The 12257-nt window shown below is 45.5% G+C and overlaps 1 protein-coding gene across 2 annotated transcripts in view; it reads right to left on the bottom strand.

The window, feature by feature from the left end:
• SPPL3 (signal peptide peptidase like 3) overlaps positions 1 to 12257 on the bottom strand; it is a 139937-nt gene that overhangs the window by 1790 nt on the left and 125890 nt on the right. For both annotated transcript variants that reach the window (XM_054442719.2, XM_054442720.2), the window contains exons 7-10: positions 3443 to 3549; positions 2815 to 2978; positions 1842 to 2041; positions 704 to 813 (exon numbers count right to left, since the gene is read on the bottom strand). In XM_054442719.2, coding sequence (XP_054298694.1) covers positions 704 to 813; positions 1842 to 2041; positions 2815 to 2978; positions 3443 to 3549 — 581 coding nt within the window. The remainder of the gene's footprint in view (positions 1 to 703; positions 814 to 1841; positions 2042 to 2814; positions 2979 to 3442; positions 3550 to 12257) is intronic.

Here is a 12257-nt window from a genome sequence, read left to right on the forward strand (position 1 = left end):
TTCTGATGCTTGATCTGAGATCAGATTGCTTCTGTGGGAAATCAAAGAGCATTTAAATCTTACCCATTCAATGATCTGAGATCAGATTGCTTCTGTGGGAAATCAAAGAGCATTTAAATCTTACCCATTCAAAAATAACCTACTATTTTTAGGAAGACTCCCTAGAAGGGGTGCTTTTAGGCTCCCTGAGCAAGAAAGGGCTTTTATCTACTCTCTAGAGGTAGTGAGTCAAGTGAGCTGGGCAAGTAAGTTGACCTCTATCTACTTCCTCATCTGTAAAACGGGGCTGAGAACAGACATCTGGGAATAATGTGCTCGCTAACTCTGCTTTTATCATATGCTGCCTCAACACTATTCAATCTTAATTATTCCCAAACTTTAATGTGGTGTTAAGCTGTTAGGTGGCGGGAGGGCACTGCTTCGAACAGAAGCAGGAAGTTCCCTCAGCTGGGCTCTGGGGCTTTCAATTAGTTATTCCTCGACCAGGTGGTGTAGTGGCCTAGCTCATCAGCATTTTCTGTCAGTGGCTGCGCGAATCTGGAAGCGTTTGCTAACGCCAGGGTAGTGCACACACACACAAACAGTTGAGATCACAAGCTCACTCAGGGGCTTAAGCAGAATCACCTCCAGCGAGGAGAGTGCAAACCCAGGCACAGGCCAATCCAAGTTATTGCTTTCACAGGTTTATAACTGCTGCTCTCACCTTTAAATAGGCCATCGTGAGGAGTGGCAATAAAGTAAATGGCACCAAATAGAGAAGGGCGGGCTGGGCGGCCCGGTGAATGCGAGACGCCACAGTAGCAGTGAGCAGGCCTGTGAGGAGAGAGAGGCATCTGTGAGACAGGAGAGCGAACCCGTGTCACCTGGCTGCTGCTGGGCAAAGTCCTGCAACTGTACAGATCTAACGTGCTGTCGTCCATTGTATGGTTGGGGTGTGAAACGCCCAGCTTGGGCAGTTGAAGAAATGTGGATCAGCACAGCTTTAAAAAAAACCTACAACTCCAAGGACACATGACTGACCCAAGTCTCACTCCTTGCTCAGGTTCCTGGGTTCAAACCCTCCCTCCAGCCCCGAGTGTGCCTCTGTCTGCTGTGATGCTGGACTTGGGAGGCAGAAGACCTCTGCTACTCAAGTTCAAGTTCCAACTCTGCTACTCACAATAGCTAACATAATGTAGTTCAGACTTTCCACCTCTCCGAGCCTCAGCTTGCTCATCTGTCTAATGGGGATAATGCCACTTGCCTTGCCCCTCTGAGTTTGTGGGCTGAAATGAACCGCATGTGAATGAACTGCTGTGGGACGAGGACAGTGTTGGGGTTGAGGAGGAGGTACGGAGTGCAAGAGCTCCTTTCCAGTCACTGTGCGGGAGCAGTTGCATGTGCGGGCAGGTTACTGCTTTTCCCAGCCCCATCACAATCATCTCCTGTCTGCCTACACATGAGCTGGCTACGAAACAGCCTAGGTCAGAGTGGCAGAAATGTAGAACTAATGAATGTAAGTATCTATTGAATAAAGTAGGAAATAAATATGACAGTCATTCATTCAACTCTAGAGGAAGATTTAAGCACAGACTAATCCACTGCACTGTGTGCTGTGTGTCCTTGGCTTTGAGGACTGACATGCTTTTCCTACAATGTTCTTCAGATACACAGCTGGAGAGGGAACTGGCCTATCCAGTACACAGAACACTTAGCATCTCACTGGCCAGGTTGTCTATTACAGCACCCAGAATTCCTGCTCTCCTTCCATCCAGTAACTGTAGCTAGAAGACCTGATTTAATTCCAAGGGTTGGAGGACAGCCAGAGCGAGGATCATCTGCAGTCTCTCTGGTTCTCTTACCTACAAAGTATCCGATGAGGGTGCAGTGAAAGTAGGAGACCTTCTGCATGCGCCCAGAGATGTTGGCAGGTCCAGGGGCCCCACAGGAGTCCCCACTGGCTTGTTTTTTGTAGTTGTCATAGCGAAGGACAAAGCATAGTAGGAGACCAGGCATAACGATGTCTCCGATGCCCAACATGGAGAAGTGGCTGCCAGTGGAGCTGGAATGCAGTTTCACAGGTTAGTGATGTCACACTCTACAATCCAGTTTCTATTCCTTTTGTGCAAAGTTTGTTAGCTTTTTAAGGAGTCAAAGAGCTTATCTGCATGGTAGATGGAAATCTCTTCTGATGGAACATTAGTTTTAAGAGTGTAGAGAGAAAACTCTTCTGATGGAACATCGGTTTTAAGAGTGTAGAGAGAAAAAGCTGCAACAGTACTGGCACTAGAGGTCTCCATCTGGCCCCCCGTGTTTCAGGACAGCCCCTTGGAAGTGACTGCTGAAGTGATTTGCATAAGTGCTGCTTCCTCTAGAAATGTCAAACAATTCATCATTTGTGAGACATTCACTGTTGAGACTTCAAATAAGCACCTGGCTACTATTACAGGTGGAAGATTAAAGCAGCACATTCATTCTGCCAAGATTATATTACCAGGAGCTGAATGATTCTACCATTAGAACTGATTTTTATAAATATCTTACAAGTTAAGAGGATCGAGATTCTCCTAACTCCCTCCAGCCAAATCTAAACAGTGGAAACAGCAGTAAGGCATGGCTGTTTGCTGACATTAATCAATAATACAAGGCAGTGCCTGGATCACTTAGTGATCATTCTTGGCAAGCCAAGAATCTCATCCTCATTTCCTCTTCTGCAGCATGGAGATAATGACCCCAGGTTGGGATCAGAATGCTGATGACATAAGAGACTGACCAGGGCCGGGAACAGATAGGCACAGGAAGACAGTGTGGTCCTGTCATAGCATGAGGTCCTACCTTGGGAAGACCAGTTTTCCAGGCAGAGACAGGCGAGGAACATCACGCCCAACATTGGGCCCCAGGTGGAGCTTCCGGGATAGAACGTCAAGGGGATTGTCAGCCGGCTGAGTGGCCACCTTCACCATGACATTGCTATTGAAGATGTAGGCTGAGAAAAATACCTGCCGAGTTGGAGAGATGCCTTTAACAGAGGGAGTTGGAAGCAACCTGCTTTCAGCATCAGCCCTCCTTGCTCTTCAGAGCAGAGTCTCAGAATGCTGTGACTGCAATGCTTTCTTTGACTGTATGATTTGAGAAAATCGTTGCTCTTCCTGTGTACTTGCCAATTTCTGCACTCTCCACACCCAGAGATTACTCCCTGACAGGGTGGCCCCCACTGCAGTGAATCTTGTCAGCCTGTTACCTCTTCTATCCTAGGAGTCACACACACACACTACCTACTGTACAACTTTTCAGCAAACAAAAGGATCAGACTGTGCACCCATGATACAGTTAAGGACTGGAGAGAGAGTGATCGGCAGCCAGGCAAGCCCGACTTTAGATACTTCCAGTTAATAGTTTTCAGGAGTGAATGCTTCACTGCAACACAAAGAAGGGGAGGGGCTCCAAGGACATAAACGCTTACCCAAAAGACATCATAGATGAGAAGCCCTGAGAGAAGCAGGCAGGAGACCTTGAGGCTCGGCAGGCGGACGAAGGCGATCATGGCGACACAGAGGCCCATGGCCAGTGCTGGGGAGGAGACAGGATACAGCAGACAGCAGTCAGTGTGGACTCCAGGCTCATCCTCTTTCCACAAGCTATGCCCCTTCACAGAGTTTGCAATTCCCTCAAAAATCAGGCAGCCCTAAGCTCCAGCTTCAGAAACTTACATGCAATTGGTGCAAAGCACCCACTTCTTCAGCCTGTTTGGACTTGTGGAATTTGGGGTGATTGCTTTCCTCCTGCTAGACATAGTGCTCGGCTGTTGGAGACCCAGGAAACCAGTCCGAGACTTCCAAGCTCTCTCTTCCCTGGCTTTCCTCCAATGTTGTGGATGTGCTGTCCTTGCTCCCTGCTTTAAAGTGAACTCACACCCTAGATAGCACCCCTTTCATTCACCTGGAGGCATCAACCCAGCAATTCATTAACTGCATTATAGAAAACTAGAGAATACAGTAAAGCAAAATAAAAAAATTACTTTCCCACTTTTCAGAGATTACCACTGTTCAATATCTTCCTAGAATTTTTTTTTTTTTCTTTTTGGAGATGGAATCTCACTCTATCACCCAGACTGGAGTGCAATGGCACAGTCTTGACTCACTGCAACCTCTGCCTCCTGCGTTCAAGTGATTCTCCTGCCTCAGCCTCCTGAGTAGCTGGGATTACAGGCGCCCGCCACCACGCCCAGCTAATTTTTGTGTTTTTAGTAGAGATGGGGTTTCACCATGTTGGCCAGGCTGGTCTCGAATTCTTGACCTCAGGTGATCCACCTGCCTTGGCCTCCCAAAGTGCTGGGATTACAGGCGTGAGCCACTGCACCCAGCCAAGAATTTTTTACATACTTTTTTTTTTTTTTTAATCTAATGAGATCACACAATCTGTTCCCCCCCTCTACCAAAGCCAACAACCCCCAGTTTCCATTTGGGTGAATTTTCACCTCATTTAATCAAATTTCTCTATAGACCCCAAAACATCTTTTGCAGATCATTTGTCCGTGCTGGTTTCCAGTCTGGCATAGTCCACCCCACCACTTTTATTTTTTTTGAGACAGGGTCTTGCTCTGTCGCCCAGGCTGGAGTGCAGTCATGCGATCTTGGCTCACTTCAGCCTCTGCCTCCTGGGCTCAAGCAATACTCAGCCTCCTGAGTAGCTCCTGAGTAGCTGGGACCACCGGCATGTACCACCACACCTGGCTAATTTTTGTACTTTTTGTAGAGATGAGGTCTTGCTATGTGGCCCAGGCTGATCTCAAGCAATCCTCTCACCCTGTTCTCCCAAAGTGCTGGGATTACAGGTGTGAGCCACCATGCCCAGCCTAAAGTCCTTTTTTTAATGACTTGCTGAAACTGGAGTCATCTGGATTTTTCTGGTGCTTCTCTATTGCAGTGGTTGGCTTTTCCTCTATCCCATATATTTCCCATAAATTAGATGTTATCATCTGAGCGCTCGATCACTTCTAGCAGGGCTTTCATCCCTGCTACTCCACTGACACTGCTCCTGGGGGCTTGCCAAGGATCCCCTCATTGCTAGACACAGTAATCAACCTGTCCTCCTCTTACCTGACCTTTAGGCAGCAACCCGCCCAGCTAATGGCTCCCTCCTTCTCCCTTGATTCTCAGGACAATGTGCTCTCCTGTTCCTCCCCACTCACTGTCCTTTTCAGGCTTCTCTGGAGCTCCTCTTCAATTCCCAGAACTCCGCGGGCCTTTCCTCATATCTTTTCCTCTCTCAGTGATCTCGTCCAATCTCAAGGCTCTTGAGACTATTTTATATGTCAACTCACACATTTTAATTTCCAGCCTGAATCTTTTCTTGGAGCTCCAGACTCATACATCCTGTGGCCTAAGGGACATATATACTTGGCTGTCTAGTTGGCCTCTCAAATCTAACATGTCCAAACTCAGCTCTTAACAGTGTAGTCTTCCGTCTCCAAGCATTTACTCTTTGCTTCCAATTGTGCAGATGGAAATCTGTGATGTCGTTTTTGACCCCTTTCTCTTTCTTTTACACCCTGCCTGGCTTAAGCCGCCATCCTCTCCTGGCGTGCATTGCTGCAATGACCTCCTCCCTGGCCTCTCTGCCTCCAACTTAACCCCTAACAAGTCTCTTCTTCACAGGGCAGACAGAAGCAGCTTCTTAAACCCTAAGGCAGCTTTTATGGGTCCCCTAGCTCAAAACTCTTAAACAACTTCCCACAGAGTAAAAGCCACAGCCTTCATACTGGCTGACAAGGTCCTGCTGTGACGGTGACCCTTCAGGTCACCTCCTGCTACTTCCTGCGCCAGCCACAGCAGCCTCCTCACTCTGCCCCCCATGCCGCCGCTTCAGTGCTCTGCATTTACTGTGCCCTCTGCCTGGAACAATCTCCTCCCAGAACCCAGCTGGCTCTGCTCCTCATCTTTCACAGTTCCTCACTCAAGTACTAGCTTCTCAATGACAGGTGGACTTTCCTGCAATTATATTTAAGATTATACTTCCTGCCCTTGTCTTATTTTTCATTTCTCAACATCTGATATACAAAATTTCTTCTTTTTTTTAAACATTCTCACTGCCCTCAACTCCAGTGAAGGTTCCCCGAGAGCATGGCTCAGTGCTCACCCCTGTAGTCCAGGGCCTGGCAGGTACAGGGCCTCTCCCCTCCTTCAGCTCTCTTCCTCCACTATTCTGCAAACACAGGTTTGATGAGGACACAGAGCTGTTGAGGAACTCTTCATGGGGTCTTGGGGTGGGATGAATGTCCAACTCCCTGGCCAGGGACGGCACTCTCCACTGTACAGCCCAAGCCCTCAACACGCATTCCTGTGGCTCTGTTTTCTAGCCAGTTCAACACAATTCCCCACTCTCCACACATACTGTGTTCTTTTCACGCTCTACACAGAAGGTCCTGCCCCCGGCTCCTTCATCTGGAAAATCCATCCTCATTCTGAAAGAGCCAGGTCAGGAGTCCTTTCTCAGAGTCTTTCCTGATCCAACCAGTCAGTTGCTGCTGCTTCTTTTAGTTTGTTTTTTCGAGATGGAGTTTTGCTCGTTGCCCAGGCTGCAGTACAATGGTGCAATCTCAGCTTACTGCAGCTTCCACCTCCTGGGTTCAAGTGATTCTCCTGTCTCAGCCTCCTGAGTAGCTGGGATTACAGGCATACGTCACCATGCCCAGCTAATTTTTGCATTTTTAGTAGAGACAGGGTTTCACCATGTTGGTCAGGCTGGTCTCAAACTCCTGACCTCAGGTGATCCACCTGCCCCGGCCTCCCAAAGTGCCGGGATTACAGGCATGAGCCACCGCGCCTGGCCCAGCTGCTGCTTCTATGTGATGTGCCATAGAACGCTGAATGTCTCTCAACTCACTCGTCCATTCTATGACCGTGTGAATATTTATACACTGGTGAGTTTATTCCCGTGCTAGCTGACCACGTGCTCCTGGGAAACAGAAACCATGTCTGATTCTTTCTGTGGATCCCTAGCACTTGACAGAGTAGACATTCAATAAATACTTGCTGAATGAATGCAAAACTGTGTTCTATTAACTTCAAATTTCAAATTATTCTAAGAAAAGTAAAAAGCCATATGAACAAATATATTTCATTTTCATAGAACTGGTGGTAAATTGTCAATATATGTAATAAAGTGGATAAATATAGCAGCTTGGCAGACCCTGGACACATCAACTGAATTACTATTTCATGGGTTCCTACTGTGTGCATAGTGCTAATATAAACACAGAGGAGAAAAAGCTGCCTCATCCCTACAACTCAGAGGAGTTGGAAAGACAGTATTCAACCTAGGAAAAGCAAAATATATATCTTCATCTCCACCATCATCACTGTTATCAAGCACTCACTGAGTTACAGGGTGAGCTGCAGTGTGAGTTCTGGAGAGATGTGGTCAAGATCTAATTCCTGACTTTATAATCATATAGGATGTTTATTATACTAGGGTCTCCTTTAATTTTTAAATAAATTCATAAAACACAACCAACCTGGTAAAATGTATACAAATGCATGTCATTTGAAATGAACCCAATGAAATGTATTAGTGAGGCTTGACAAAGCTCAGAGCATTCAGAGCTGCAAAGGGATGACTGAAGCATGATGTTTAGGGCACTGAGAGATGTACCCAGAGCCCCTGCTCTGACCAACAAACATGCATATTTGAAAGGATGGGACCTCCCATGATCATCATCTTTAGGAAACAAAGATTTGGTTGTGTCATGAGTCAATAAACAGGACATTACCAGGGAGCAGCTCATCCGGCTGGAGGAACAACAGTGGTCAGCAGTAGGTGGGAAGCCCATCGGGCCAGAGCACAGGTGAGACACAGGTTTGTGTATAGATACTGGCTAGGGTGATCTGTTCATGGACTTACAGGTGAATACATGGAATGCAAGGCATCAAGGGCACAAAGAAAGTAACAGAAGGCCTAGGATGGACAGATGGGAGACAGGAGTCTGTGGGGAGTGAGAGTCAGAGGACTGAATGATGCAGCTCACCAGCAACCAAAAGAAGGGCAGGGAAACAGACTGGACAGAGAAGCAAGAGGCCAGGCTCCTCGGGGTAAGTTTATTCGCCTCTGTGACACATGCAGACGACCTGTCCCTTCCTGACCTTTTCTTTTTGGAGATGGAGTCTTGCTCTGTCGCCCAGGCTGAGTGCAGTGGCACGATCTTGGCTCACTGCAACCTGTGCCTCCCAGGTTCAAGCAATTCTGTCTCAGCCTCCCGAGTAGCTGGGACTACCGGCGCCCGCTACCATGCCCAACTAATTTTTGTATTTTTAGTAGAGATGGGGTTTCACCATATTGGTCAGGCTGGTCTTGAACTACTGACTTCAGGTGATCCGCCTGCCTCAGCCTCCCGAAGTGCTGGGATTACAGACATGGGCCACCGCATGTGGCCCTTCCTGACCTTTTCTACTCAATTTACCATAGAATCACTTCATCCTAACTGCACAGGAGCCTTGAAAGGTCACAAGGTCTAAGCATCCACCTGCTGCTTTGTCATTCATCTCATGCTAATCCTCCTCCACCTGCTTGTCTAAACTAAATATGGAACAGACTGCTCAGTGACTGGGTTTTCCATGACTCCAGACAGTGTCATTCTATCCTAACCTTCCAAATAAGAAAGTCTGGGTTCATCTTCAACACCTCACAGCCTCTCATCATGCACATGAAATCTGCAGCCATTCTGGGGTGTTATTCTTTACTGTTACTGCAGACCTTGCTCACACCTCCACCCACTTCCTACTTTGCTGTGTCTCCTTTCCCTCCCTCCCTCTTACTCTTTCCCATGTACTGTTCACTGCCACTGTCAAACATCTGTTCACATAATTTCCTGCCTTAAGGTCACCAGGCTCCCTTCTCTGACGAATCAAGTCTAATTATAAAGTTGCATAAACTCAGGAGGCACAACCTCCACAGAGCGGAGCTTAGCACCATGCTGGCTCTGCCTTGGCATCTGTCTGAACGGGTTCCTATTCCTCAGCCTATCCCTTCTCTCCATCTGCGTTAAGCTGAACACCCTCTTTCCAATTAGAGCATCTAGGTCCTCCCCACTCTAGTCTAAGTTCCGTGTATGAAGAGGCAGAAGGCATCCTTTTGACTGTCTCAGAGAAGGCTCTTAGAAGCATGTGGAATGAATACCACTCTGACCCAGCGAATACTGCCACAAGCGATGTCATATTCCCAGAACATGCTCTCAATCTAGTTTGCCTGCCTTTCATTCTGTCATTCAAATAACCCTTAAAAAATCTTACCTCCTCCTCAGGGCTTTTCAAGGCTAAAGTGAAGGGAGGTGCTCTCTTTCCCTTGCGGCTTTAGACACTCCTGAGACTCTTATAGGTTCACCAACACACTTAACTTTCGGTTAAATGTACATTAACCAAAAGTGTTGGGGGAAGTAAATGATTAATCTTAGCCATTTAGCTAGAGTTATCTTCAATTTATCACTGATATCTCTGTATCACATTGTCTTCTACAACTAGTGGGTCAGGGACAAAGACAGTGACACCAAACCGAGCTCAAATGTTCTCTACGAGGATGACATAACCTGTAAGGTTTCTAAGCAGTGCTCACATTCGCGATACAGGCTCTCTAGATATCTATGCTCTGTGTGGACTCAGTGCACCAAGAGTGTAGCATTTTATTTATTTATTTATTTAGAGATAGAGTCTCACTCTGTTGCCCAGGCTGGAGTGCAGTGGTGCAATCTCAGCTCACTGCAACCCCTGCCTTCCAGGCTCAAGTGATTCTCCTGCCTCAGCCTCCCTCCCAAGTAGCTGGGACTACAGGCGCATGCACCACGCCTTGGTTAATTTTTGTATTTTTAGTAGAGATGGGGTTTCACCATGTTGGCCAGGCTGGTCTCCAACTCCTGACCTCAAGTGATCTGCCCACCTCGGCCTCCCAAAGTGCTGGGATTACAGGCGTGAGCCACCGTGCCCGGTTGAGTGTAGAATTTTAAAACAAAATATCAATTGTTAGATTTCTGGCCCTAAACATGTTCTACTCTAGGTTAGTAGCAATTGCTATAAAACGAGGGGACTGAATCAGACATTGGTCAAGACTCTGTTAGTCCCTGAACTAGGCAGGGGATGGACTGTAAACCAGGTTCTATGATCCTTGATCACTAGGGGTGTGTACTCAATATTCATCAGCTTTTAGCTAACATACCATCACCCATAGGTCGAACTCTTTCAAGTCTTCCCAAATTTGAAAGGTTAATTTGCCAGATGAAACTGAGAGTAGATATAACAGCCCTAGACTTCAGTTCGGGAAAATCCTGAAGTCCATTCTTAATGTTAATACTTCTTAGTGTAGCCCTGAAAATAATTTATTATCCTGTTTTCATTCTAAATTAACTTCAAAGAACAGACTTTAATTAAGAAACGCTAATTAAAAAAAAACCCAGCCATCAAATATCACTGCTTACAAGATGATTTCAGATTCTGCAGAGAAGTCTGAAAGATAATATTCATGGCAGACAGCAAAACACTACAGTGTATTACACAATATGGCTAGAAAGCTAGACTACTGTGACAGCAGAAAATAAGTCAAACACTAGTCTGAGAAACAAACGAAAAGCTCAAAGGCTCTCTATGAGGAAAAATTCCATCCTTGGTCACAAGGGCATTTCAACCAGTGCAAACTGGCAGGACGAAGAGATCCGTGGATAAGTAATACTGGGAAACTGCAATAATGACAGAAAAATGTGGTAAAATTCTAATTAGGGTTTCGGGGAACCTCACTGAACACTCAGCAAAACTTTTCAACTATGAAGTGAATTTTCCAATGGAAATGTACTTCTGATAGCAGCCACTGGGGAAAAAAGTTTGTTCTTTATGGCCAATTTTCTATTAACTGTACAGTCTAGAGGAAGGGACTCGCATAGTAAAACAGACCCTTCAGTATGTCTTACAGAGAGGTGTTCACCCCATTCCTCCTTTAGTGAGTCTGATAAACCCATCCCAGACCTGTCTGCGGAAGTACAATGAAGAAAATTCTCCCGACTTGCTCTAAAGTGTATGTTTCCAATGGCTGTGAAAAGAATGTCCCCTTCTGCCATGCTGAACTTTTTTTTTTTTTTGGTAATATACTATTAGTAAACAGGCATTTTTTTTCTTTTCTCTGCAATGCTAAGGTAGGGCAGAGCTGAGGGTAGAAAGACCACACTGCTTATTGTTTTGAGAGACAGCTCATCTTTTTTGGGTCAGCAGCTTAGTAAGCACTTTAAACCCTCAGCAAAACATATAAATAGTATCATTGTGTCTGGATACGTGAATAAAGAGGTTCAAGAAAGGAGAGCCATCAAAAAGTTAGCAGTGGGATTACCGAGAAACTCAGACTACATGGGGGACTGAGACTTCAAGGTAGTTAAAATATCATTTGTCATAATATGGGCTTTGCATATGCTAGCATTGAAACTAATCATCCTGCTTAGGTGATTACTGCTTTACATTACTTTAAACCAGTAGCACCTGGTGCTTTCATCGTCTCATTCCACATTCGTTTAGGTGGATTTAAGTGTATCATTATAGGGGTGGCCTCTTCAATCTGTCATTTAAAGACACCATCATAAAACAGTTTCTCTTAGGAATATGTGGTTCACAGTCATCCAAACAGCCAACTTACATGCACTGAAAAAATCTGGTTTAGATTCTAACCAACTAACTGGAATTTCTAAATAGTTTCTGCTCAGAAGTAACAGCAGGAGAAACATCTGCCTGTTTCCTCATCAGGAAGCCACTGGACTAGGTAAGATTTAAGGGATATAATCATAAAAGAGGCTATGAGATTGATTTGGACTAAAATTTATTCTCTGTGCCCCAATAATTATCATGATCAAGATTCCTTAATATTGTATAATATATATTTTTAAAAGATTAGGTTTTACTAAAGTTTTTCAGAATCCCCTATATGCTCTGTTTATACATGAATCACTTCTTCCCTACTTTAAATTAACAAATCATTGTTTGCAGAATTCAACAAGTGCTACTCTCAGGAAAAGTCTAATGCACACAGCTGTCACTTTATCACTCTTAATAATAACTAGTCCTTATACAATCAGCACTTACCCACCCTTTTACCATAAGCTGGGCAAGCAACTTGCTGTATTACTTTGAATGTAACGTCATCAACTTCCGGAAGCACTGAAGTATCGTAACACAAATCACAAGCTACTGAAAGCACTAATTAATACTTGATTTGGGAAATCAGGTCTGGTAGCCATTGCATTTCGGACTGCTTAT

The sequence above is a fragment of the Pongo pygmaeus genome, chromosome 10, assembly GCF_028885625.2.
Source record: "Pongo pygmaeus isolate AG05252 chromosome 10, NHGRI_mPonPyg2-v2.0_pri, whole genome shotgun sequence".
NCBI lineage: Eukaryota > Metazoa > Chordata > Mammalia > Primates > Hominidae > Pongo > Pongo pygmaeus.